The sequence below is a fragment of the Sylvia atricapilla genome, chromosome 31 (assembly GCF_009819655.1).
Source record: "Sylvia atricapilla isolate bSylAtr1 chromosome 31, bSylAtr1.pri, whole genome shotgun sequence".
NCBI classification, from domain to species: domain Eukaryota; kingdom Metazoa; phylum Chordata; class Aves; order Passeriformes; family Sylviidae; genus Sylvia; species Sylvia atricapilla.
In genome coordinates this window covers 5,009-32,772 of record NC_089170.1, presented here as the reverse complement: position 1 = coordinate 32,772, position 27,764 = coordinate 5,009, and the positions used below count along the sequence as shown (strand labels likewise).

Genomic DNA, 27,764 nt, shown 5'->3' with positions numbered 1-27,764 from the left:
CTCCCACACCCCATCAGGCTCTCCCGGGAGCGTCCCCAAAACCAGTCATACTTCCCCCCAGCCCTGCCATGGGCAGCGGCCACCGCTGTGCAGTACTGTGCTGGCAGTGCAGGCGGCGGTACCTGACGCGGGAAGGTGCAGCCCCAGCACACAGGTGATTCCCTGCCCACGGCTGCGCTTCTGGCAGTAGGCACCACTGGGAATCCTCCCAAAGAAACACCTCCTGGGGCCCTCGCAGTATCCCCCCAGGAGGCATTTGCGGTTCAGCTTTGGAATCCTGCAAGGACGAAACATTCTCCAAACCCTCCCAAAAGAAAACAAAACACTCACCCCAAGATATTTGGGGTGAACTTGAAATATCTCCCCACACACACACAACAAAATCCCAGGGACACCGCCCTTCCCCACCCCCCCAACATATCTGGGGTGAGCTCCCTATCCCTGGTCACCTGTGGGATGTTGGGGTGAAGGATATACCGAGCCATGGCCCAGTAAGCTTCTTCCTTTTCCACTTCCTGCTCCTCACCCTACCCCTGCTTCTACTCCTCCTCCTCCTTGTTCTCTGTAATTCCACCTCCTTCTCCTCTTACCTCCATCCCTTCTCTCGCTCCTCCTTCATTCTTTCTCTTCCATTTCTTCTCCTCCTTTGCCCACAACCAGCACTCACCCTTCCCCTCAAAACCCCTTCTATCCCGCAGGAGGAACAGGGATGGAGATGGGGCAGGTCAGGATGGGCAGCCCTGGGTTCTTGGCTGCTCCCAGCCGCTGTGGTGCAACACAGGAAGGGGAAAAGTAGAAGAAATGAGAAAACTGGTGAATGGAGATAAAATTTTGAGGGTTGTGGCCTCCCTAGTTGGGGACTTCGACTCCTTTGGTCTTATCTCAGGAGCTTGGAGATCTTGGAAGGGGGAATGCAAAGATGGATGGGGGATCCCAAGGGATTTTGGAGGTAGGATGAGGGGCTGTGTGAGCCCCTTCCTGGCACTCAGCCCCTTCCTGGCACTCACTCAGAGTGCCCCTTCCTGGCACTCAGGTGCTCCTGGAGCCTTGGGCTTAAGACTTGTTACCACCTTCTACTTCAGATGGTAGTTCTGGCTGGACCTTGACTCATTGTGGCTCTTCCTGAAGCCAGAGAGCTTGTAGGGACCTCCTCCAGATGAGTCCTAGAGATGTTCCAGGAGCTTTGGGCTCGCAGTGAAGCCTTCCCACAGTTTTGGCACCCAGAGAGTCTCCCCAGCATGGATCAACTGGCGCTTGATGAGGTTGGAGCTTCTTCCAAAGCTTTTCCTGCAGTCCTGGACCATGTAGGATCTGGTGGTGTGTTGATCCTGGCTGGATGTTGGATGCCACGAAAATCACTCTGTCCTTGCTCTCTGCATCTGAACACAGGATTTCCGGGCACATGATGAAAGGTCCCTAGGACTGGACTCCGGCGGTGACAGTGAATTCTCCCTGCAGTAAGCAAGAGCTTGACCGTCCTCCTTCCGAGGCCGAGAGCAAGTGACAATGCCCAACTGCCCCGGCCCCCACGCTTTACCTGCCTCTTCTCTCAAGGTATCTCTTGTCCCTCCGAGGGAAACTCCCAAAACCCGGGAGTGTCACCAGACACCCTCCTTCCCTGAGGCCGGGCCACCTCCTGCACCGCAGCCCCCCTCCACTTCCCCCACCATGGAGAGGAGAGGAGAGGAGAGGAGAGGAGAGGAGAGGAGAGGAGAGGAGAGGAGAGGAGAGGAGAGGAGAGGAGAGGAGTAGAGAAAAGAGGAGAGGAGAGGAGAAAAGAGGAGAGGAGAGGAGGAGGATGAGGAGAGGAGAGAGAGGAGAGCGAGAGGAGGAGAGGAGAGGAGAGGGGAGAGGAGAGGAGAGGAGAGGAGAGGAGGGAGGGAGAGAGAGGAGAGGGAGAGGAGAGGGAGAGAGGAGAGGAGAGGAGAGGAGAGGAGAGGAGAGGCGAGGAGAGGAGAGGAGAGGAGGGAGAGAGGAGAGGAGAGGAGAGGGAGAGGGAGAGGAGAGGAGAGGCGAGGAGAGGAGAGGAGAGGAGAGGAGAGGAGAGGAGAGCCACGCTGGAGCAGGGGGATGCCCAAAAGGAAGGATATTGAGCCCGTGAGAAAGCTGGGATCCCTGGGAAGAGGAGCTCACGCTGGGAGCAGCTTTGCTGGAAGGACTTGAGGCCCTGTGGGGACCACGCTGAGGCAGGGGAAGGACTCCTACTTCTCTCCCTGAGCAGCAGCAGGAACAAAGTGCGATGAACTGACTGTGACCCCCCATTCCTATCTCCCTGTGCCACTGGAAGAAGGAGAGAGAGCCTGGGAAGGAAGGAGGGGGTCGGGGAAGGTGTTTATAGAATCTATTTTACTCTTCATTATCCTGCTATTATTTTGGATAAGTAATCAAATCAATTCCTCTCCCCAACATTATGTTTTGTCTGTGAATGCTGTCCCTGGCCCTCCTGGCGGCGAGGGCACTCCTGACTCAGATCCACAGGGGCATCCATCAGGATCCCCAGGTCCCTTCCCGCAGCCGGTCTCCACACTCTCCCCGTCTACACACACAGCCAGCGTGTGTAGAGGAGGAGGAAGAGGAGAAGAAGGGATGAAGAAGGAGAAGCAGGCCGAGGGCGGATGAAGGACGATGAGGAAAGGGTAAGGATTAAGCAGAAAAGAAGCAGCCAGACCTGGAGGAGGGGAAGAGAGAGAGAAGCAGGACCTGGGAGCAGGGGCAGGAAAAGGAGGAGCCCACAACTCACAGCTCATTGTCGCTGCAGCACCCCCGCCCCGGGAGCATCGGTCCTGCCCTCGGCATCCCGCAGGTGACGGCGGAGGTTCCGCAAATATCATGGGAGGTTCCTGGTAGAGTTTTTGTGGGAGGGGGGTCTTTGGATCTTCCGAGACTCCGAAGCTGAGCCGGAAATGTCCCCTGGGGGGATCGCGGCGAGTCCCCGAGAGGTCGGGTTTCTCCAGGGCGGCGCCGGTGGCGGCTGGCGGCAGAGCCCCGGCGCTGGGCGGGGAATGCCGGCTCCCTGCAGCCGCCGGGAAGGTTCCTGCTCCGGCCCCGCTGCCTCCATTGTCAGCCCGCCCTCGGGCCGTCGGCCGGTGCTGGCGCGGGGATGGGACGCCGGGTCTGGGGGCCCTCCGGAAGAACCGAGCCCCGGAGAGGGGAGACCGGAGAGAGGCGATAGCGGGGCTGGGGGGTCCCCAGCAGCCTGGAGCGGTGTGGAGCACAGAGGGAGAGTGATTTGTTAAAAAATATGGATATTGATCTAATACCGATATCCAACTATGACGGACAAAGACTCTCTAACAGTTTGAAGTTACAAAGTGTGTGTTTATCACGACGCCGGGCAGCGTGCGGGATGGCTCCCAAATACACACCGCAATTTACAGATGATCACAGGGTCTTTTTATGTACAAGAGTGTTGAATACCCAAACCACAAATGCAGAGTCATAACTCTGGTCCGTCCCATTCCCCGCTTCGTATGGTAATTAGCCAAAAAGCAATTAGGCATGCGTTTGTTTGTTCTTTGAATGGGTCATGGTCCTTCTTATGGGGTGGAGTCTCAAATGATGAAGTAAGATGGGTCTTCCTCGCTTAGACTTTTTAACCTTTTAGTGTTGGTGACACTTGGATCATGTTTTCTCAAGGACTATCTGATTTATGATCACATTGTGTTCTTGGAGTCTATTGATTACGTTGACAGGTCTCCTGATTTATCAGTTCCTTAAATCTGGCTTCTGTTAAGAAAAGGGAAGTTTACCTCAACAATATCTAGTTAGCAAAGGGAAGTCTACGTCAGCAATATCTCGTTTAACTAAAGAACTTTATTCTTCAAAAATAATGTCTCAAGAGTAGCCTGGAGGGGGGTACCCTCGGGGCCCAAAACCAGAGGACCCAGAAAGGGGAGACCGCCGGCAGCCAGGGGTTGGAGAGGGCTCCCCCAAGGATCGCCAAATTGGGAAAATGAGGGGGGACGGGGGGACTCTGGAACACCCAGCATCTTGAAGCAGAGAGCCAGGGGGAAAAACACCCACAACAGGATTTCCTTCCAAAGCCCTCGGTAGCCCTAAGCGGGGGAACAACAAGAGGAGAGGGGCGACACAACCCGCGGACCCCCCCAGCAAATCAGAGAAGAGTGACCACCAGAACCTCAAAGTGGGGAGACCTCTGGGATTCTCAGAACCCCCAGCATCCCAGAAAGTGATGATCCCAAATACACGGAGGAACCCCAGCAGCTGGGACAAGGGGCACCACTGAAACACCTAAGTGGACACGCCAGAGAGGGGGAACTTCTGGGAGATTTTTCTTTGGCAGAATCTTGATATTTTGACGGTTTTTTGGGAGTGAATCTTGGTATTTATATTGGTTTTGGGGCTTAATCTTGGCCGTTTGCAGTTTTGGGGGCTGCATTTCCTATTATAGAAGGAGTTTTGGCTGAATCTTGGGGTTTGGGGGTTGTGTCTTAGTGCGTTGGAGGCTTTTATAGAGAGAAGATGCCCATTGACTTCTAGAGGTGGACTTGGGCAGGAGGAATCTCCAATCCAGCATACTTACATCTTGTTTATTCCACCAAAACCAGGGTTTCTCATTCCCAAACTTTGGCCGGATGGAGGAGGAGACTGCAAGGAAGATAAAGATGCCCTGGGACACCCAGACAGGTGAGGAGGAAGTAATTTTTCCCCCTTTCCCCCTCTTTTCTGCCTCATCTCCCAGCCCGGCATCGCCCCTGGCTGCAGGACAACCCTGCTGCCAGTGCTGTCCTGCTGGGTATGAATTTGGGAGAGATCTCTTTCCCCTTCCCTCTGGCACAGAGGCAAATCTCCTTCCTCTCTTTCTTTCTTCCTCCTTCCTTCTCCTTTGTTTCCCTTCCCTTCTGCTTTTTCATTCCCCTCCTTGCCCCTTCTTCTTCCTTCTCCTTGTTCCTTCTCCTTCTTTCTCCTTGTTCCTTCTCTTTCCTGTCTCCTCTTCCTCCTTTTTCTTCATGCTCCTTCCTCTTACTTTGTTTCCCTCATTCTTTCCTCTTCTTCCTCCTTCTTTCCCTTCTTCTTTCTTTGTTCCTTCTTCTCCTTCCTCCTCTTTTTTCATTCCTCCCCTTCTTCCTTCTTCTGCCTTCCTCACTTCCTTCTTCTCCCTGTTCCTGCTCCTTCTTCCTTCCTCTCTCCTCAATCCCTCCTCTCCTTCCTTTGACTCACTCATTCCTTCTTCTTCTGTCTCCTTCTTCCTTCCTCTCCTTTACCTTCCTCTCCTTCTTGCCTCCTCCCCCAGGGAATGAGCTGCACACAGAGACTAGGGAAAACAAATCCCTACGTCAGAACCTCATGGAAGAGGCCATTTTAAGCAGCTCCAAGGCACAGGAAGTCAACAAGGAGGAAAAGCCCCGGAGATCCCCCATGAGGCATAGCTGCAAACCCAGCCCAGGGAGCTCTGAGGAGGAAAGACCCCCCCCGTGCCAGGAAGACAGCCAAAGCTTCAGCCAGAGCTCTGATCTGGTGATCCATGAGCAGCTTCATGACAGGAAGAAGCTCTACAAATGCTTGGAATGTGAGAAAAGCTTCAGCTGGAGCTCCCACCTGATCCGGCACCAGAAGATCCACACTGGAGAACGACCCTACACGTGTGAGGAATGTGGGAAGAGCTTCAGCCAGAGCTCTGACCTGGTGGTCCACCAGCGCCTTCACACAGGGGAACGTCCCTACAGGTGCTTGGAATGTGGAAAGAGCTTCAGCAAGAGGTCCAGCCTCACATACCACCAGCGCTTCCACACTGGGGAACGGCCGCACATTTGCTTGGAATGTGGGAAGGGCTTTATCCAGAGCTCCCACCTCATCAGCCACCGCAGGCTGCACACAGGGGAGCGGCCATACAACTGCTTGGAATGTGGGAAGAGCTTCAACCGCAGCTTCAGCCTCGTCATCCACCAGCGTGTCCACACTGGGGAACGGCCCTACGAGTGTCCTGAGTGTGGGAAGAGGTTTCAGACCAGCTCGGATCTCCTCATGCATCAGCGGATGCACATGGAGCAGAAGCCTTTTCAGTGCACTGATTGTGGGAAGAGCTTCATCCGTAGCCCTGACCTAGTCAAGCACTGGCGTGTTCACACTGGGGAGAGGCCCTACAGGTGCTTGAAGTGTGGGAAGAGCTTCACCCAGAGTTCTGCCTTGACCTCACACCAACGGACCCACTGGTAAGAGAAGTCCTACAAGTGCCCCAACTGTGGGAACAGCATTGGAGGATCCATGTTGGGCAGAGCCCTGGTGACCCATGTTCCATGTGATCACCATGTTCCTGGTGATCCACACTGGAAGAGACCTGGCCTGTCTCCACATCCTCCTGGTTGCCCATAGGCACCTGGATGGACATGGGCAGGAACATCCATTGGGACACAGACTGATGTTGGAAATTCATTGAGAAGAGCAGATTTGTTGACTTTAGATCCCAAAAAATCTCACCTCCTCCATCCAATCATTTCTTCTTCTGGCATGAAGCAACACTGGATGATCTTTAGGGTCTTTTCCAACCTAAATAATTCCACAATTCTAATTCTCTCTGGCACACGAGTGTCTTGCACAGCCAAATGGTGATGGACTGGGGCAAAGACCAAAATTTTGAAAATTTTGAACATCACACTGGGGTGGAGAATGAATAAAAGTTATTATTATTAATACAAGGTGGAGAACCAATAAAAAACCACCCAAACCAACCCCATGGACACTCATAGGGCCGTTCACAGCATCATGTGAGTGAGGGACACTCACATGATGCTGACATGTAAATCATGTTATTTTGGCCTTGATTTTCTTTTGATTCCTGTTTATCCCTTAAAAACACCAAAGGCTGGGGTAAAGAAATTGAATAAAACCTCTAACCCTCCACCATTTTACTGGGATTTTGGGTTCAGGGCGATATTTGGAGAAATGTGGGAGAGTTTTCTCCATTGCTTTGCAGCCCAAATCCAAGAGGAATCAATCAGTTACATCAAAATGACTCAATCCCACTGAAGATGGCTCAATCCCAACCAAAAGTAGCTCAATCCCACCCCAAAAGGCCATGATTCCACCTCAAAATGGCTCAATTCCACCTCAAAAGTTATGTGATCCCACAGCACCCTCAAGAGCCCCAGAAAGGGTGTTAAGGGATGTGGTGCGGATTGGGAAAGTGGGATGTGAATAGGGAGGGTTGGGATGGGGTTTGGGGTGGGGTGGGATGTGGATTAGGAGGAGTGAGATGGAGTTTGGAAGAGAGGAATGGAGTTTGTGAGGGGTGGGATGGGGTGAAGGAAATAGGGCTTGGAAAGGGGATCTTCATATCCTGGAGGGGTGAGATTGGGAGTCATGGGGTGTGGGTTAGGGGCTGGAATTAATTTTGGGAGTGGTAGGAAGGGATCTGGAATAAGATAGCAAAAGATAGGGTATGTTAAGGATGGGGGGGACCATGTCCCTGAGGTGTTTCAAGGTAGGCCCCAAAACTCTGGAGGTTTTGGGGTATCCGCCATTCCTGAAGAGATTTTGGGATATTCCCCAATCCTGAGGGGGTTTTTGGATGCCTCCATCCTGAGCAATTTTTTGGAGCATCCAGAATCCTGAGTGGGGAGTGGTGGGAGAAAGGGGAGACATGTGGCTCTGGTGCTTGGAAGGGGGACTTCATAGGGAGCGATACAGGGAATCCATTTCGAGGAGGACTCTGCTGCTTTCTGCTAGTTTTGGGACGTGTGTTGGTTTAGCACAGATGGTGAAGAGCAATTGGTGATTTCTTTTGAACTGACAACTCAAAATAGCCAACTGCATGCAAGGGATACACCGCTGGGTCACCCAGCTTTAAAAGCCAGAAAGAAGGTTGAGCTCATCTTTCTGCTTTCACAGGAGGTAAGGCAGTTCCAGCTCTTTCTCTTGGAGGGGCCAGGACGGCCTGGCGCCTGCCTGGGCCCGGGCTTTTCCGTGACTCCCAGGCCGGGAGAGGGGATGATGTGCCCCCGGCCCGATGGGTTTTCCAGCTGTAAAACACCCTGCCGCTCCCTGTGGGATGGAGCTGGCCCTGGCCCTTTCCCCAGCAGGTGGAGGGGAACTTGCAACCTGCAGCTGCTTCAAGCTGGGCCCACCCTACATGAGACCGAGGGGTGGGGGCAAAGAGCCTTTCATCAGCTGGGCTGCTTTGAGATCTGCCGGCTTGAGGATTTTTTTTTTTTAATTTTTGTGGCTTTTGGAGATCTTGACTGCCGCTGGGCAGAGATCACATGAGCACCAGGCCTGGGCAAGCTGTAACTCTTTCCTGCCAGCAGATGAAATTTCCAGAGCACTAGCTCTTCCCAGAGTGAGGACAAAGCGATTGAGCACAGAAAAGACATAGCGTAACAGTCAGATAGAGAGAGAGTTGTTATAAATGCCTGTGCTGCTTAATTTTCAATTCTAAAAAATAAACCTCTGAACAAAATTAAATATAGCAACGATTTTAATTTGAGCAGCTTAAAAGTTACAATAATTTGTTAATAGTAAATAATATATTGGTTCTAAAAATAATACACGAGCAAATTTATACCACGGGATACATCCCACAGGATACAGAGCAGGACTTGATCTGTCCCAGTACAAAGAGAAAGAGCCTGTTTGACCCTTTTTAACACTGTGTCACCACCCATATCCTCCCATTTTCGATTCGTAAGATCTGTATCACCACCCTCATCACCGCCCATTTCTGCCTTTACTGCACATGTTCCACCATCCCCTTTTAGGGGGTCTCCCCACCTTTGGGGGTTGTACGGATGAAGGCTCATGGTCTTCATCTGTGTCCTGTGAATGACCTTTCCTAATTACACATGCGCATTAAACTTAGATATAAATACCTTTGCTGGAACACTGAGCCAATAAATTCAATATAATTAACACTCTTCTGGATTTTTCCCAAGTTTCCCTGTCTCCTAGATCATTTTAGTTCTTCTTATTTTAGTTTATTCCTGTCTTCCACTCTCTATTGAACATCTGCTGAACGTCTGCAGGGGGGGACACCCCTCCCTCTCCTCCTTGGCATTTTCATTTTTCAGTTTTCATTCACCACACTGGTGTCTGTGAGCTGATGGCCCGAGCAGTCTGGGGTTGGCTGCCGTGCTGTTCCTGAACCTCGGAGGAGGCAACAATCTCTATAGGTCACTGGGCATCCCATGTTTGTTGAAACCTCTAAACCACCAAGATTCAGCCTGAAAAAAACCCAAACCCCAAAGATTAGGCCCCCAAAACCTCCAAGACCACCAAGACAGCCCCAAAACATCATGTTTCAACCAAAAAAAAAACCCTCCAAAGTATGAAGATTCAGCCTCCAAAACCTGAACCACCAAGATTCAGCCCCCAAAAAAGCCCTCTTAGGAGTTCCCCCTCTCCGGGTTTCTGGGAGTCCTGCTTCTCTTTGCTGCTGGGGGTCCTGCAGGTCCCCCTCTCCAGGGTCCCTCACTTGTGGGTGCCCAGGGTTTGGAGAGTCTTAGGGGTGTCTTCTTTCCCAACTCTGTTTCAGAGTGACAAGTTCCCAGGGACCTCTCTCCTAATGCTCCCTCATCTCTGGGTTCCCTCCATCCTCCAAGCTCTCATGGGTCCACCTTCTGCAAGCCAGATACCTGGAATGGGGTCAAACAACTCCAACAAGGCCCTGTTTGCAAAGCCCCCAGTGGGAAATGAAGCAAGGGAGTCATGCTGGTTTTGGCATGAATAATGCTGAAATCAGCCTGACTCTTCCAAAGTTCCACATCCCAAAGTTCAACATCTTGAGAGGGAGCTGAAGGTGTGGCAGAGCTGAAAAAGTCCCCAGAGAAAGGAACAACCAAGTGACACCACTGTGGGCTTCTGCAGAGCTGCTGAGCTGGCACAGCCTGGGCTCATCTGACCGATAGGGCAGCACTTTAGAAAAGTCCTATCCCAAATTTGAACACCAGCATCTCCTGACATTTCTCTCCTTGGAGGGGTATGGAGATTCCTCCCTGGAGTAGTTTGCCCCTCAAGACAAACCTGAAGACTGAGAAGAATTTGCCTCCGGTCGTTGCTATGGGGGAGCAGCATCAATCTACTTAATAACTGGGTTTGCTTTAGTAAAATTGCTTCAGTATTGCACTAAGAATAATGCACTGCATTATAATAGTTGTTATAGCTCCTATAACGTGTAGCAAATAATTCTGATTAAGATTTTTTGCCTAATTGTTATAATAATGTATCTGGTTTGTCATCTTTAATCTTGTAACACAGAGTTATACAAAGGTTTAACTACACATATGTAATTCTTTACACATAAACTGTTGACAAAGTGGGGTGCTGAGATTGATTTTAGCCACTCCTAAGCTCCTCTCTGTGAGAAGGGATTTAGAAGGCCAGGAGAGGAGGCTTGTGGGTTTATGTGGGCTCTTGGGGGTACTTTCTGCACCTAGTTACTGAAAGGGAGCTTCTCTAATGAACTCTGAATGAAGCTCCCACTCTGCCCACGACACTCTCTCCGGGCCCCCCTCTCTCCACGCTTCCTGCTCTCTCCAGGCTGCCGGGAGTCCCCAGTCCCTATAGCGGCCCTCTTCCCCCCCAACTCCAGAGGTCCCAGAGCTTCCCCCCCCAGCCCACCTCGCTCTCCTCTGTACCTGCCAAGAACCCCAAACCCCATCCCCTGAGGGGAGGAACCCGCATCCTCCTGCCCACTTGCCAGGGTTCTGTGGGCAGCTGCCACAGGGGACCACCCCCCAAAAAAGGAAAACACTTCCCAGGGACCCCACCCGAAGTCCTCCAAGGGGCATTTGCAGCTCAGCTTTGGAATCCTTCAAGCTCCAAGCATCCCCCCACAAGAAAAGCCAGAACAAGGACCCCTCAATATATCTGGGGTGAGCTTCTCCCCTTCTCTGGCCACCTGCAGGATGGGGGCAGGGGACGATACTCCCGTGGGCTATGGGGCTGCGGGTACAGAAAGCGATGGATCCGAGTGCTTCTTTCCCTTTGTCCCTTTCCTGCTCCTCCTCCTACTTTATCCCTCCTCTTCCTCCCACTTCTTCTCCTCCTGCTACATCCCTCCTCATCTTCCCTCTCGTCTTCTTCTCTCCCTTCTCCTCCTTCCATTTATCCTCCTTTGCCTGCTCTTCCTGCATCTCTTCTTTCCCTTTGTCTTCCGTTGCTCCTCCTCTTCCCAGTCCTACCCCCATTCCCTTCTGCCTCCATCCCTTCTCCTCCTCCACCCAGGACCAGTGCCCACCTTTTGTGCAACCTTCCCCCCAAACTCATCACCAGGTCTCTGCTCAACAGGGGTCACCGAGACCATGAATCTCCAGGTCTCTACCCATGTGGATCACCACAAATGTGTTTCTAGGTCTCTAGGTCTCTATCTGTCTGGTTTAACTCCAGCCAGCCCACAAGTCCTTCGCAGCTGATCACTCACTCTCCCACCAGCAAGACTGAGGAGAGGATTGAAGGGATAAAAGCTGGAAAAGGCATGGGTTGAGACAAACAGAGTTTAATAGGCATAGCCATGCACATAAGCAGTGACAAACAAGGAATTCATTCTCTACTTCCCATGGCCAAGCAGGCGCTCAGCAGCTCCAGGAGAACTGGGCCCAATCTGGTGGAACAGTGACTTGGGAAGACAAACAGCACCACTGCAAACATCCCCCCTTTCCTCCCTCTTCCCCCCACTTTCTATCCTGAGCATGATGCCATAAGGTCTGGAATATATCCCTGGAGTCAGTCGGGGTCACCTGTCCCAGCTGTGTCCCCTCCCAGCCTCCCCAGCACCCCCAGCCCATCCCCAGCACGGCTGCACAGGGGCAGGAAAGGTCTCGGCTGTGGCTGAGCTCAGCAAGAACAAACACATGTCTGTCTTCTCAGCCCCGTGTTCAGCACAACCCCAAACACAGCCCCTGAGCTGCCCCTGTGGAGACCATGAACTCCAGCCCCACCAGAACCAGCACAGACACAGGACTTCTCCCCTAGGCTCTGCCCAAAGCTCTTCCCACAAGAGATCAGTCTCTGGCCATGATGAATCCTCAGGTGGGAGCTGAGGTTGGAGCTGTCATCGAAGCTCCTTGAAAACTCAGGGCAGGTGCGAGATCATTTGTGGGTGGGTGATGGGTCAGGCTGTGTAAGGACTTTGGGGGCAGAGTTGCCCATCTCAAACACTGTCAAGGCCACAGAAGGACTTTGCCATAGGCACAGAAGGGAGTAACAGCAAGGTGCTGACTCTGGGCCTGGCAGAGGCGAGATCTGGGTGGCACATGCTGGGAAATGCATGCCCACAAAAATTCCCACTGTGGCAAAGTGTGTAAAGAAGCAACTGCTCATATGTACATCACTGGTCAAACCAAGCTCACCCCAAGTTATGGACACACTGGCAGCTGCAAATCCCTGCAGCAGAACCTTATGGAAAAAGCCATTTTCAGTGGTTCCATGGTACATGAAGTCAGTAGGGAGGAAAAGCCATGGAAATCCCCCACAAGGAGGGCCTGCACACCCAGCCCATGGTGCTCTGAGGAGGAAAGACCCACCCTGTGTTGAGAAGGCATCTGAGCTCTGACCTGGTGGTTGATCAGCAGCTTCACAACAGAGAGAAGCCCTACAAGTGCTTCTTGGAATGTGGGAATAGCTTCAGCCAACAGCTCCAACCTCCTCATTCACCAGCGTGAATGCACACGAGGAAATGGCCTTATGAGTGTGAGGAATGTGGGAAGAGATTCAGCCAGACCTCCAACCTGAACTGCCACCAGAAGATCCACATGGTGATCAGCCCTAAAAGTGTTTGGAATGTGGGAAGATCTTTATTCAGAGCTTCAGGCTGATGTGCCACCAAAAGACCCACACTGGAAAACGGCCCTACCAGTGCTTGGAATGCAGAAATAGCTTCAGCCTCTGCTCCCATCTGATCTACCACCACAAGGTCCACACTAGGGAACGGCCCTACATGTGCTCAGAATGCAGGAAGAGTTGTTGGGAAGAGACCTGGCGATCCACGTCAGTCACAGACGTGGTGATCCAGCACTGGTAGGACCAAGATTTCGGAGACAATTTTGTGGGGACCTCTCAAAAAAGGCTCTTTCACCCACCCAATCCAACCCCATGGATACTCAATGCTGACATGTAAATTCTTTAATTCTTGATTTTCTTGTGATCCATCCTTTAAAAACACCCCAAATTGAGTAAAAAATAAAGAACCTCATCAAAGATGTGTAAACACCCACCATTTTACAGGGTTTGGGGGGGGAATCTGTAGCATTGGGAATATTCAGGAGGATTTGGGGTTTTTGAGGGATTTTGGAGGAGTTCCTTCCATTGCTTTGTACTCCAAGAGTGAGGGGTTCTCTCCATCACCTCAAAACCACACAATGCCACTGAAAGTGTCTCCATCCCAGTCCGAAATGGCTCAATCCTACCACAAAATGACTCAATACCACCCCAAAAGTATTCAATCCCACAGCACTCCAAAACCTAGAGGGGCAGCAAGAGCATAGGGAGGTGTGGGATGTGAATCGAGAGGGGTGGGATATGGACTGGGGAAGATGGGACAGGGATTGGGAAGGGTGAGATGGGGTTTGGGAAAGGTGGGATGTGAATTGGGAGGGGTGGGATGGGATTGGGAGAGGTGGCATGGGGTCTGAAATGAGACAGCTGAAGGTTGAGTGTGGAGGCCCAGGGCCTTATCCCCAAGGTAGCTGTGCCTCAGCCCTGGAGGGACCGAGGAAAAAACGGGGAAAGCTACCCTTTTAGGTCATGGTGAGGAAAACCTCCCTCCTAAGGGCTTTGCAGCCACGTTAATATTTCTTAGGTTTCACTGTTCTATTGGTTTGTTAAGTTTGTGTCACCCTGTTACCATATATACACCCATGCCAGAATGTTCTTCTTTCCCTTGAACCCCACTGGGTTAAATTTGCCACAGTGTTACACCTCTGTGTCCTCATTAGTCCCCTCAGTTCATATTTACCCCTTTGCCCCACTTTTTCTCATTTATTGGACCCTGATCTCAAGACCTGCCCTAGTTGTCCCATTTAATAACCCTGTGCCCCTGACCCCTTTTGGCTCCCATCCCTGGAACACATTTGAGGCTGTATCCACGATGCAAGCACTGGCAAGAAACAGTCCTCGGATTTCCAAATGGGACCCTGTCTCCTCACATTGATCTTCAGCTCTTTATTAGCAGAGTGCTCCAGGCCCCTGAGGTGCAGGTTGCTCTCAGGGACACGCAGTTGCACAGTGCAGCAGCTGGGGATGATGAGGCCAGGGGGGACCCTGGTGCAGAAGGGTATTCCCCAGTTCTGCAGGGGTTTGGCTGAAGACTCACCAGTTGCCATGCAGACCTGCAGTGCCCAACATTCCCCACATGGGCCCCACCTGCACCTCACCTCTAGAGCCCCCCAGGAGGGGAATTTGGGGAGGGGGAAGATGGAAGGCACCCAGCCTGCACCCCCACCCCGTGCTGTCGTGGTGGCAGCTTGCAGCAGGGGCCATGTGTGGGCAGGAACAGCCAAGAACCCAGCACTGCCCCAGCCTGGCCTGCCCCAGCTCCATATCTGCTCCTCCTGCGGGATGCAACAGGTTTGGGAGGCCCAGGAGTCCAACGGTGAGTGCTGGTCCTGCGGAGAAGAGGAGAAGGGATGGAGGAAGGAGAAGGAGGGGTAGAGGAGGAGATGATTACTGGTTGGCTAAAGCACACCAAGAAAAAGGAAACAAAAAGCCAAAATCAACTAATCCAAACTGAAATAAACCCAAAACTATTTATGTGGTAGCTGAGGAGGTTCTGGGGGAGGGGAACAAAACCAGAAAAGGGTAAGGATAAAAAGGAATATGGAAGACCCCACTGGTGGGGTCACAAGGGTCAGCAGACCCCTATGCAGAACTGAGCCTGGATTTGATCACAGTTTATGCTTAAAGGACCAATAACACTTCACTTAACCTCACCAAGACTTAACTGAAACTTAAGCAGTAACTTCACATAGAATCTATTACACCACAACAGGAACATGCCCACAGGCCTGACTGACTTACAAATCTTAAAATACTTCCAACTCCAGGAGAGCAGCATTCCCAGAACATTTGCTGTGGCATATTCACTTCATGGACAGAAGGAGTCTAAATGATGCCCCTGGAATTCTCCAGTGGAATTCTCCCTTCAGAAGCGTTTCATTCGTTCCACCAGGCACAGGGCAGAACCTGGAGGAGTGGGGGGAGCTCAGCCCAGGACCTGTCATCATTTGGGGATGCCCTGAGTGCAACAAACGGGAAAGTTCCCAGCTCACAGAGACCCCAACACAGGGAGGTCTTTTGCAGCTGCTGCAGCCCAGGAGAGTTCCAAGGGTCTCACTCAGGGCTGCTGTTTATAGGGCACAAGGGATGGGCTTTAGTCACAGGCATTTTCCATCCTGGCCCCAGCTCAGGTTGGTTCCCAAGGCTGTTGGAGCTCATTGGACAGCACCAGTTCCTGGAACAGACAAGTTTTGTGATGAACTCAAGAGGAGTTGAGCCCAGGGGCTGCTCATCAACGCCGAGGCCTAAACAAGTATTTCTCAGATCATTCTGATGATCATGTGGCCTGATAGGAAGGGGGCACTGGGGAGAGATTTTCCCAAGTGTGTCCACTGATGTTTCATGAGATCTGAGATGCTCTGAACCCTCTTCCAACATTCCCCATACTTGTAAGGCTATTCCCTGTATGCCCCTAGGTGATGAATGTGGATGGAAGAAGAGAATTCCCAGAGCCAGGAGCTGGGTGAGAGGCAGATGAGAATCACCAGAGTGGCTTCCCAACAAAGTGCCCGAGCTGTCCCTGCCCACCAACTTTACCCTGGAATGCCGTTCTGGAAGTGACGCTTGGCCTTTCCTGTCCACTGGAACACCTCTCTGTGGGCAGGAACATAGCTCATGGCGTTGAGATATTAATTTGGAAGAATTAAGGACTTTAGTTAAACTAGATATTGCTGACAGGAAAGGGGGAATGAGATATTAATTTTGAAGAATTAAGGACTTTAGTTAAACTAGATATTGCTGACGTAGACTTCCCTTTGCTAACTAGATATTGTTGAGGTAAACGTCCCTTTTTTTAACGTAAGCCGGATTGAAGGAGCTGAAATCAGGAGACCTGTCAACTTAATCAATAGACTCCAAGAACACAATGTGATCATAAATCAGATAGTCTTGAGAAAACAGGATCCAGGTGTCACCAACACTAAAAGGTTAAAAAGGCAAAGCGAGGAAGACCCATCTTACTTCATCATTTTGAGACTCCACCCATAAGAAGGACCGCCGACCCATTTCAAAGAACAAACTACGCATGCTTAATTGCTTTTTGGCTAATTACCATACGAAGTGGGGAATGGGATGGACCAGAGTTATGACTATGCATTTGTGTTTTGGGTATTCAACACTCTTGTACATAAAAAGACCCTGTGATCATCTGTAAATTGCGGTGTGTATTTGGGAGCCATCCCGCACGCTGCCCGGCGTCGTGATAAACACACACTTTGTAACTTCAAACTGTTAGAGAGTCTTTGTCCGTCATAGTTGGATATCGGTATTAGATCAATATCCATATTTTTAACAAATCAGCGTGCCCCCCGCCAGATCCCCGCTACAGCAACTTCCAGCACCCACAGCCGGCTGGAAGCCCGGTCGTGTGGGACCCCCGTTTCCCGCTCCCCTCTGCCCCACCGCAGCACCCCCTGGATGGGGGAACCCCCATGAGCCCAGTGAGGACTGGTCCCCCAGAGCCGCGGGGAACCCCTCCAGGGATTACGTACGGGACATGCAAAGGGCCTCCCTTCGGGAACCACCTTCCCGCTGTGCCACCTCCCTTCACCTTCCCTTTCCCACTCCTTTCCCATCGTCCCCGTAAATCCCAGCTCCTCTTCGTCCCTGTTTGGCGCTGACCCACTCCTCCACCGCGCCGTTTGGGGCTGTCCCCCGTTTTCTCCCTTGTTCCCCGTTCCCACCGTGTCCGGAGCCCCTCGCCCGCGGCCGAAGGGAACAGGGGGGAGCTGGAGGCCGCGGAAGGAGAGAGGAAGAGGAGGAACAGGAACCGGAAAAGGAGGAGAAGAGGGAAGAGGACGAGGAGTCTTTTTTTGTTCTTGCCTTGAGTTTATCTCCCGTAGGGCATCCACTATACCAGGGCCAGGAGGTCTGCGGTGCTGCCCCAGCTCCGTTTCTGTAGCTGTCTGATCTTCCACAGAGGAGAAGAAGAAGAAGGAGGAGGAAGAAGAGGAAATTCGCGGGTCCACCGCGGCCTGTGTGCGCAGCCCTCCCGGCCCGTGCAGTCCCACAGGTGACCGGGGACGGGGAGTTTGCCTCAGGTATCTTGGGCGCCCTCGGGAGGTGGTGTTTTTGCGGGGCCGTAGCTGTGGACAGCGCTGAGGCTGTGGCGGGGAGGATGCGAGGTGCCGGGTGCCGCGCAGAGATTGCCCGGCGGGGGTAGGGGAAGCCGGCTCTGGCTGCTCCTGAGGTGGGCGATCCCGCTGAAAGATCCCGGCAGACTGGAGAGGGGGAAGCACAGAGTTAACGGGGAGGGCAGGATCCCCTCGACCCTGAAACGGGGGACTGGGAAGGGGCATCCTGGAGTGGGGCGACCCTGAAGAGGCGGAGCCCTGGGACCCCAGCAGCCGAAACAGAGACTCGGTGGAGAAGGGACCCCTAGGACCTCTAAAACTTCCAGCAAGCCTCAGAGCCACCAAGGAGACGGAAGATCTCAAGGACCCCAAAACGGAGAGACCAGAGAGGGGGGAATCTTGGAGGGCTCTCTGCTGAATTTTAATTTTGGAGGAATTTCTTTCTGCATCGCGGTGTTTTGGATTTTTTCATGGAAACAAGATGCCTGGTGAATTCTAGAAATAGACTTGGGCAGGAAACCTCCAACCCAGCAAGCTCACGTGTTGTTTTCCCCCAAAACCAGGATTGTCGTTCCTAAACCTTGGCTGAATGGAGGAGACGAGAAGGCTGCAAGGAAAAGGAAGAGCCCTGGGCACCCGGCGTGAGGGAAGCGACCCCTTCTCCTCTTCTCCTGACCTCTCTCTCTCTTGCTATCTCCCAGCCCACCATCACCCCTGGCTGCAGGACAACCTCGCTGCCAATGCTGTCCTGCCGGGGACATACTGAGGGGGATCCTCCCTTCCCTCTCCCTTGAGGCAAATCCCATCCTCTCCTTGTCTTTCCTCGCCCAGGCAATGAGCTGCAGACAGAGATCAGGGAGGACAAATTCCCCTGGCACAACATTGTGGAAGAGGCCATTTTAGCGGCTCTACAGCACAAGAATCCAATGGGGAAGAGAAGTCGCTGAGATCCTGCACAAGAAGGAGCTGCAAACCCAGCCAGGGAGCGGTGAGGAGGAAAGACCCTCCCTGTCCTGGGAAGGTGGACAGCATTTAGTCCAAATGCTTCAGCCAGAGCTCAGAGCTGGTGGAGAAGCCTCACACGGAGGAGAAGCCCCACAAGTGCCTGGAATGTGGGAAGAGCTTCAGCCGGAGCTTCCATCTCCTCCGCCACCAGATGATCCACACTGGGGAACGGCCCTTTGAGTGTGGGGAGTGTGGGAAGAGCTTCGGCCGGAGCTCCTGTCTGATCCGCCATCAGGTAATTCACACAGGGGAACAGCCCTACAACTGCAAGGAATGTGGGAAAAGCTTCAGTGACCGCTCAACCTCCTCACCCACCAGCGCCTGCACTCCAAGGAACGGCCCTACCAGTGTGAGGAGTGTGGGAAGAGCTTCAGCATCAGCTATGACTGATCCAGCACCAGAAGATCCACAGTGGAGAACGGCCCTATGAGGTCTCGAATGTGCAAAGAGATTTCGGACCAGCTCCCATCTCCTCCTGCATCAGCACATTCACACAGATGAGAGGCCCTTCCGCTGCCCCCGCTGTGGAAAGGGCTTCAAACGCAACTCTCACCTTGTTGCCCATCAGCACGTCCACACCAGGAAGAGGCCCTAAAGTGTCCTGAGTGTGGGAAGAGCTTCTCCTGCAGCTCTAACTTGATTTCACACCAACTGACCCGTGAGTAGGGGAAGCCCTACAAGTGCCCTGACCTCAGGAAGAGTTTTGTTTCCTGCTCCAACTTCTTCACCCACTAAAGGACCATTGTTGCATATCCACAGTGACCCATATTGTGCAAAACCATGGTGATCCACATACCTGGTGATCCATGTGGAGTGAAGACCTGGTGTCCTGTGTTCCACATGATCCACATTGGGAAGACACCTGGCTGGTGGTCTTCACCTCCTCGTTCCCTGGATGCAGCTGGATGAACGCAGGGGAAAGAACATCTATCAGGAGGCAGACCGATGTCAGAAATTGAAGCACTAAGGCCTGAACAGGCCAAGTGCCAAAGTTGATCTCTAGATGAACCTTCCAACAAAACATTATATGATACTTGTATCTGCTAATTAGTTAAATATCAATGATCATTAATGAAGTATGTAATGTGATACAAATATATTTCTCTTTCCATGTTTTAGGGATGGTCAAGGCCATGAAATCAGATATCTGGCCTTGTTTGGGGTACATCATCAAAGCCAACTCTCTTGGTTCCTTCTTGAGCCCTGACCAGGCTTTGGGTTGCACCCAGATGTTGTGGGTTGATGCTGGCTGGATGCCACACACCCAACAAAAGCCACTTACTCACTCTCCCCCCACAGCTGGACAGGGGAGAGAAAATGTGTAAAAAAAGGGTTCATGGGTTGAGATAAGGACCAGGAGAGACATCCCTCACCAAACACCATCACAGGCAAAAGAGAGCTTTGAGATATGAAATGAACCAAGAAAATCAGAGGAGGATAATAAATAAAATAAGCCCTTAAAACCACCTTCTCTCAACCCTGCCTCCTTCCCAGCTCTATCTCAGCAGCACAAGGAGACAGGGAATGGGGGTTATGGTCAGTTCATCATCATTGGCTTCTCCCAATGCTGAGGAAGAGGAGTTGTTCCACTGCTGCTCTGCGGGGTCCCTACTGCAGGAGACAGTTCTCCACAGACTTCTGCACAGTGAGTCCATCCCATAGGCAGCAGCTGTCTGCAAACTGCTGCACCATGACTCCATCCCAGGGGCAACAGTCCTCCCCAAACTGCTGCAATGTGAGTCACCTTCCCAAGGGGTCAGTCCTTCAAGGATCTTTATTAATCATTATAGGCAATCTTTCTAGTAATGATTTGATGCATTACTTACCCTTTTTTAATTCTTTGCTCTTTTGAACTGTAGAAAATTACACTTATTTCTTAAAGTAGTGTTGTTTGTGCTGACCCCATCAACTGGCAAACAGAAATTCATTAGGAAGAGTGCCTTTTTAGTCCAAATGCTCAGAGGTTTTTTTTCTTTGGAGTGGATGGTTTCCAGGGTTAGAGACTGTGTGTCAGTGGTCACTGTCTGTCCCCCAGAATTCCCTTTGACCCAGACAGAGCTGATTTCACACTGTAGCTGGGTTGGCTTTCCTTGTGACCCATAAGTTCTGCATTCTTTGTGTCCATTCTCAGCAATCCATTCCCCTCCCCCAGCTTTGTTAACCTCACCCAAGCCTGAGATAACACCTGGACAATTGTCCCACCTTGATCTTATGTACAGTCCAAGTGCCAGGTATCCACTGAGGAATATCAGGGAGGGGGGGAGGGCAGGGGAGGGGGGAGGGAGGATTCAGTGGTCATTGGTGGTGGCAGCTGCCAGTGTGTCCATAACTTGGGGTGAGCTTGGTTTGACCAGTGATGTACATATGAGCAGTTGCTTCTTTACACACTTTGCCACAGTGGGAATTTTTGTGGGCATGCATTTCCCAGCATGTGCCACCCAGATCTCGCCTCTGCCAGGCCCAGAGTCAGCACCTTGCTGTTACTCCCTTCTGTGCCTATGGCAAAGTCCTTTTGTGGCCTTGACAGTGTTTGAGATGGGCAACTCTGCCCCCAAAGTCCTTACACAGCCTGACCCATCACCCACCCACAAATGATCTCGCACCTGCCCTGAGTTTTCAAGGAGCTTCGATGACAGCTCCAACCTCAGCTCCCATGAGGATTCATCATGGCCAGAGACTGATCTCTTGTGGGAAGAGCTTTGGGCAGAGCATGGGTTTGATCTCCCACTGTAGAATCCATGTAGGGGAGAAGTCCTGTGTCTGCCTAAGCTTTGCTTAGAGGCTCCATTCAAAACAAGACATTTTGAAAATGTAATTAAGCCATTTGGGGTTTGTATGAAGACATTTTTGGGGGATTGAGCCATTTTGGGTGTGACTGTTGTTTTAAGATAATTGGTCAATACCTCTTGGCTTTTGCTGTGTACACCGATGGAGGAGACTCCCCTGCATCCCCACGGAGTCCCAAAATCCTCCAGAATTCCCCCGAACTCCAAATTCTCCCCCAAATAGCAGTAAAATGGCAGAGTTTTGCATGTCTTTTTCAACTATTTTTTTACCCCACTTTTCAGATGTTTTAAAGGGATGAAAGTAATCAAAAGAAAATTAGGGCAAAATAATAAGATTTACATGTTGTGCGACTATCCATGAAGTTGGGTTAGGTGGGTGGAAGAGACTTCTTTTGAGGAGTTTCCACTCCATTGTCTCTGAAATCTTGGCTTTTGCTCCAATCCATCACGTGAAAGACACCCATGGGCCATGGAGAAGTAGAATTGTATTATTGAGTTGTAATTGTACTAATTGAAATAGGTGGAAAAGGGGATGGGCTTAGGCAGGAGGAGGAAGGGAGGAGGAATAGCAGGAAGCTCAGGGACCCACTGCTCCCTGTATCTGCAGCCCTCCCCAGCCTGGGAGCATCATCCCCCTTCACGTCCCTCAGGTGACTGGGGAGGGGGACCTTGCCTCAGATATCCAGGAGGAGGGTGTCTCAGTGTCTGATCTTTGTGAGACGATACCTGGATTTTGCAGGACTCCAAAGCTGTTCTGCAAATGCCCCTGTGGAAGATATTTGGGGCATTACAGGGATGGTATTTCTTTGGGGACTCCTGGTTGCTGCTGCCAGCTGAGCCCTGGTGGTTGGCACGGGGTGTGAGTCCCCGGAGCCACCTGGTGATCTGCCAGTACCAGGGTGGGCAGGCCAGGAAACACCATTTCTGGCAACTCAGGAGAGCCAGAGTTGGGGGAAGGCCAGGACCCCAGGAGAGGGGTAAACAGAGAGAGGCAATACTGGAACTGAGGGACTCCTGGTAGCCCAGAGAAGGGCAAAGCTCAAAAGGGCAAAATGAGGGGTGATCTGGGAGAAGGAGAGATCTTGGAGAGGGCTGAAGCCAGGGATTCCTAGAACCCCCATCAGCCTTGAAAGTGGGAATCCTGAAGATGGGGGATCCCAAATATACATGAGATCCCCAGCAGGCCAAATGGGGAAACCGAAGTGGAGATACCAGAGAGGGTCAGCCAGGCAGGTGAGGAGGAAGTCACTGCCCCTTTCCCCCTCTCGTCTGCTCCATCTCCCAGCCCAGCATTGCTCCTGGCTGCAGAACAACCCTGCTGCCATGCTGTCCTGCCAGGGATGGATTTGGAGTGTTCTTCCCCTTCCTCTGGCAATGAGGCAAATCCCATCCTATCCCTCCTCCCCCACCCCTTCTCCCTCACCCCACCTTCCTTCTTTTCCTTCCCTCCTTCCTCTCTCCTCCCTTCATTACTGACAGAGGTTCTTCTGCATCAGAACCTCGTGAAAGAGGCCATTTTGAATGACTCCACAGCACAGGAATCCAATGGGGAGAAAAAGCCTTGGAGATATCCAACAAGAAGGGCTCCAAATGCAGCCCAGGGAGCTCCAAGGAGGAAAAACCAACCCTTTGTCAAGATGGTGGCCAAAGCTTCACTGGAGCTCTGATCTGGTGCTCCTTGAGTGGTTTCACACTGGGGATATGTGCTACAGGTGCTTGGAATGTGGGAAGATCTTCAGATGGAGCTGCTACCTGATCCAGCACCAGAAGATCCACACAGGGGAACAGCCCCAGAAGTGCTTGGAATGTGGGAAGAGCTGCAGCCACAGGTCCTGTCTGATCTGCCATCAGATAATTCACATGGGAGAATGGTCCTACAGGTGTAGGTGTGTACACCTACAGGAAGGTGTGAAGAGCTTCAGTGACCACTCTAACCTCAGCCACCAGCGCCTGCACTCCAGGAAATGGCCCTACCAGTGTGGGGATTGCCATGAGAACTTCAGCCAGAGCTCCCACCTGATTCACCACCAGGATATCCACACTGGGAAAGGGCCCTAGGAATGTCCTGACTCTGGGAAAAAGCTTCACCCAGAGCTGCCTTGACCTTACACCAACAGATTCGGGAAGGGAACCCCTGTGAGTGCCCCAAGTGTGGGAAGAGCTTCATCCACTGCTCCAACTCCATTAACCATTGGTTAGGACCAGTGCTGGATCATCCAGAGTGAGCCCCGTAGGGCAGAGACACGGTGACCCATGATCCTGGTGATCCATGTGGGGCACTGTATTGGGTTTGTATGGTCAGGTTTGGAAATGGGGATGCTCCAGGGTGGCCTCTGTGAGCAGCTTCCAGAAGCTTCCCCCATGTCCAGCTCCTGTTCTGAGCTACTCCTGAAGGTGAGGGTAACCCAGGTTCTGGTTTATGGATCCTCTGGAACAGATTATAGTGAAACAACAGTGCTTGATCTGTGTTTATAAATATATCTCTGCAGGGTTTATTTTAGAACCATTTGTTTGCCATGTAAAGCAGGTTTGGAACTCTTTTGGTTACCATTTCTAGCAATATAGAAGCATTAAAATAACACTTATGAAAACTTATAAGGGAAAAGTAAGAAAATTGTAAGAGTAGAAAGATCCAGTCACCAGCCCTGGATCTAGCAACAAAACTTTTGGGCTTGATTGCTACAATGTCCCTATTCTTGGTCTACTGATGGTCCCAGGCTGGATCCTTCAGGGGTGGAGGAAGCCCTGGAAACTCCAAGTTCTGTGGATCAGTACAGGTTCAGGTTTGGGTGAACACCCAGGTGCATCCCCTGGGGGGAGTTTTACACTTTCTGATGTCATACTGTGGGTCCAGGGTCACTCTGGGGCTCTGATGGTTTATGGCCCCTTGTAAGAAACAGCCCTTCCTCTCCTGGCAGCGCAGTTGAGACAGGTATGGGCCATGTGAAGGGATGAAAACCTCCAGCCCTCTGTGTCTGTCCTGGGCCTTCCCCAGGAGACTTTCCAGAGCTGAGGCAGTTGTGTAAGGGAGGGCATTTCTCTGGTCCAAAGCCCTTTCCCACCTGGCAGCATCGGCTTCTGATCAGCCTCTTCCCTTCCCTGGCTCCCTGCCTGACTCATCCCCTCCAGGGCTGGGTGTTCACTTCCTGTGGCCATGGTCAGCAAAGTCCCCACTGCTTTTGTCAATGGCCAATAGTTTGAGCCATTTTAGTCCTTCACAGCTCTGCACTCAAAAGCCAAGAGGGATCAATGGTGCCTCAAAGCTGCTCCATCCCACTGAACATGCCTCAGTTTCACCTCAAAATAACTCGACCCCTCCTCAAAATTTTGGGGTATGCCCTGTGCCCAAATTGCTTCTAGTTGTGGATTCCTGCCCACGAAGTTCACACAGTTGTTGCCATCTAGGAAGTGACAGTAGGCTTTTCCCCAAAAATGGAACACACCTGTGTGGGAAAGGAGACAGGTGAGCCCCCCACAGCAGGCTGAGGGCTCAAGGGACCACCTCGGATCCCCCATTCCTACTCCCCTCTGCCCCATGGCCACCACAGCAGTGGCTGCTGGGTGGGGAGCACCCCCACTGTGAACCCCCAAGGAGAGACAGCAGGGGTTGGGGACCCCCCAGCAAGGTTCTGCCTACCCTCTTCCTCCCCTAGAGCCCCAGGGAACAGCTTAAGACATCGGATGGGAACATGAAGGGACTCTCAGGGGAACCCCTTTGCCTGTCCCCCTTCCCCCCTCTCCAACATCTTACCCATCTTCCCTCCACCGCTCCCCCTCATCCAAAAGCTCCTCACCGGCAGCCGGGGGCCTCCCAGCACCCAGAGCGGGTGACATGGGGAAGACACACGGGGGTCCCCATTCCTGATCCACCCTAGGGGCGGTTCTGCCCCTCCCATTATAGTATCCCCGTGGGGTCCCCCCAGATCTCTCCCCACCACCCCCCAATAAATGGGACCAGGGAGAACTGGGAGGCTTTATTGCAGACGCTGGAGGCAGTCAGGCAGGGACAGAGTGACAGCGGGGCTGGGGGGACACACGACCCCCCCAAAATCATCGCAGGGATGGAGGGGGGTCCCACCGGGCCTGAGGCCACGGGGAGGGGCTGCGGCTGCCAGCAGCTCAGGAGCTCTGTGGGCAGAGAAAAGGGGGTGACACCGGGGGGGGCCCCAGGGGAGCACATACACTCCAAGGGAGGGGGACACAACCCCCGGGACCCCCACTTCTTGCACAGGTAGAAGCCAAGCCCCAGCACTAGGAAGACGAAGCCCAACACGAAGCCTCCAATCCCCGTCAGAATCTTTTTGTGGGCAGTGTCCGGCAGCATCTCTGGGGAGTCGCAGGGGTCAGAGCCCCCAAAAACCTCTCACAGAGATCCCAAACCCCTCCAACTACCCTTTCACCCCTCCAGCCCACCCAAGACCCTGTGAGACCTCTTCCCTATCTCCATCCAACCTCCCTAGTACCACCCAAGTTCCCTCCCCATCCCTCCAATACCCCAAACCCCCTCCCAATTGACATTCATCTCCCAATGATCCCCTAGACCTTTTTCCAGACCCTTCCCAGTCTCACCAGGCCTCACCAACAACACTGCAAGTAGATCAAAGCACACTCAACTTCTCTCCCGTCCCTGCTTTTACACCCCCAATCTGCTTCCAGCCCCTCCGGCTCCATCAGACTCCCAGTTACACCAGCACCCTCAGTTCCCTCCCAGTAGCCACCAGAAAACTCTTGACTGTATTCCAGTCTTCCCAGCATACTCCAAATTTCTTCTTTGCTCTCCCAGGCTGACCAAACACTTCTCACAGTTAGCCCCTGGCTCCCTCAGACTCCCTCCCAATCAATCCTAGCTACTACCAACTCCTCTCCCAGTCCCCCCAGCTCATTCCCCAGCGCTGTTGGGGCCGGGCTGTACCCCAGTGTGGCTCAGGGGCTGCTCCAGGCTGACGTGCTCCACCTGGCACGTGTAGGTGACCCCGCGCCGGGGCGGCGTTTCCAGCAGCACCAGCAGCTGGTAGCTCCAGTCCCCGTTGGGGACCACGTCGGTGGCCACCACGTGGCCCGAGAGCTCCTGCTGGCCCTGGAACCACCTCACCTGGATGTGGGCGGGGTAGAAATCCATCACAGAGCACAGCAGGCGGCTGGTGCCGGGCCGAGAGCTCGAGGGCACCAGCGAGATGGAAACGCTGGGGGGCACTGGGAGAGAGCAAGGAGACACTGGGATGAGATACGGATAAAATGGGAGTCGGGGGAGGGCTCGGGTAACACTGAGAAGGACCGGGGGGGAACTGGGAGGGTACTGAAAGAGATAGGACTGAACTGGAGACCACTGGGAGAGAGGATGAAGGTCTGGGAGCGGACTGAGAAAGACTGGGAATGGAATGGGAATGAAGTGAGAGGACCTGGGAACGAAGCGCGTGTCACTGGGGGGCCGAGCCCCGCATGGGACAATGGGTGCTGCGGATCTCCTGGAGGCATCATCAGAGTGACGTGCTCTGATGGGCTGATGGGCTTCAGCTCCACGCACGGCTGAGAGCGGCACACGAGGGGAGAGTGGGAGAGAATGAGATTGGACCGGGATGGACTGGGAGAGCCATGGGAGCCACTGGGAGGCGGGAAGAGGCCATGAGCATGGGCACAAGTAGAGCTGAGAGGTCTGCGGTGATTCCCAGGGAAGTTTTGAGGGGCTTGAGGGTCATTCCCAGGGCAGGGCCCGAGGGGACATGCTCTGCCCTACGCTCACCTCTGCGCTCCACCAGGAACGGGCTGGACAACTCGTAGTTGTGCCGGCAGTGCCTGTCCACTGCATCCCGTCTGTACTCCATCCATTCTGGGTCGCTATTCCAGTACCTAGCAACCTTCCCCCATATGAGGTGTCCCCCGCGTACAGCCCCACATCGCTGTCGAAGTGCACATACTGCTCTCGGTTGTAGATGAACCTCTTCACAAACTTCACCTGGTTGGTGCCGTTAATGAAGTGACACTCGGACTTAACTATCTCCTGGAACACACCTGTGTGTGCATAAGACAGGTCAGGGGGTACCCCACCGGCAGCTCTCAACACCCTATAACAAGCCCAGAGCTCAGAGGGCCACCCTAGATCCCCATTCTGCCCCACACGTCAACCCTTATAGGACCCTTATTCCCGCGGTCCCACTTCTGCTTTCCCACTCTTCGCCATACTTTCCTCCCTCTTTCCCATAACTCTTCAGTCGCCAGCACCACTGTCCGCATCGAGGGTCCCACTTCCCCCTTTTCCCTCCACGCCCCACCGTTCCCACCCTCCCACCATTTCCCTTCCCTCCCCTCCTGCTCACCCGAGAGCTCCGCGTCCACAGCCAAGGAGGTTCCCAGCACCACCAGTGCCACCAGTAGAGCCCCAGCTGCCGCCAGACGCTCCATGTCCAGCGCTGGGGAGGTTCTGACACCTCCCGCTCTCCAAATTCCCCCGGTCACTGGGGGCGAGTGAGGGCTCAGCGCTGGGGGCTGCGGCTCTGTCTGGCAACTGGGGTCACCGCGGGCTCTGATTGGCTCGATATTGTTTGTACTTCTCTGATTGGCTCGATATTGTTTGTACTTCTCTGATTGGCTGAGGAGAGATTCGGGAGTTGAAAGAAGGATCGGGACAGATCCCGCCCCGAGCAGCGGCAGGGGCACAACAGACCCAGCCCGGGCACCA

At 52.9% G+C, this 27,764-nt stretch overlaps 2 protein-coding genes and 1 pseudogene across 2 annotated transcripts; 2 read left to right on the top strand and 1 right to left on the bottom strand.

Annotated features, from left to right (window-relative positions):
- Window positions 1–4,081: 4,081 nt before the first annotated feature.
- Window positions 4,082–6,670, top strand: LOC136373116 (zinc finger protein 436-like). Its single transcript, XM_066338069.1, has 2 exons — window positions 4,082–4,647; window positions 5,255–6,670. Exons 1-2 carry the CDS (start codon window positions 4,596–4,598, stop codon window positions 6,175–6,177), a joined length of 975 nt encoding a protein of 324 aa, XP_066194166.1. The 5' UTR covers window positions 4,082–4,595; the 3' UTR covers window positions 6,178–6,670.
- An 8,984-nt stretch (window positions 6,671–15,654) lies between these two features.
- On the top strand, window positions 15,655–19,768 carry LOC136373086 (zinc finger protein 436-like; annotated as a pseudogene).
- Window positions 19,769–25,816: 6,048 nt separating this feature from the next.
- Window positions 25,817–27,523, bottom strand: LOC136373120 (H-2 class II histocompatibility antigen, I-E beta chain-like). Its single transcript, XM_066338071.1, is given in 4 exon segments — window positions 25,817–26,281; window positions 26,829–26,948; window positions 26,951–27,097; window positions 27,403–27,523. Coding segments are annotated over 4 exon segments (666 nt in total). The 5' UTR covers window positions 27,488–27,523; the 3' UTR covers window positions 25,817–25,967.
- Between the last annotated feature and the right edge of the window lie 241 nt (window positions 27,524–27,764).

Excerpts from the sequence above, each read along its gene's own strand:
- LOC136373116 (XM_066338069.1), top strand. The coding sequence starts at position 4,596 with ATGGAGGAGGAGACTGCAAGGAAGATAAAGATGCCCTGGGACACCCAG. Across the intron at positions 4,648-5,254 it reads GCCCTGGGACACCCAGACAG|GGAATGAGCTGCACACAGAG; the intron begins GTGAGGAGGAAG and ends CTCCTCCCCCAG.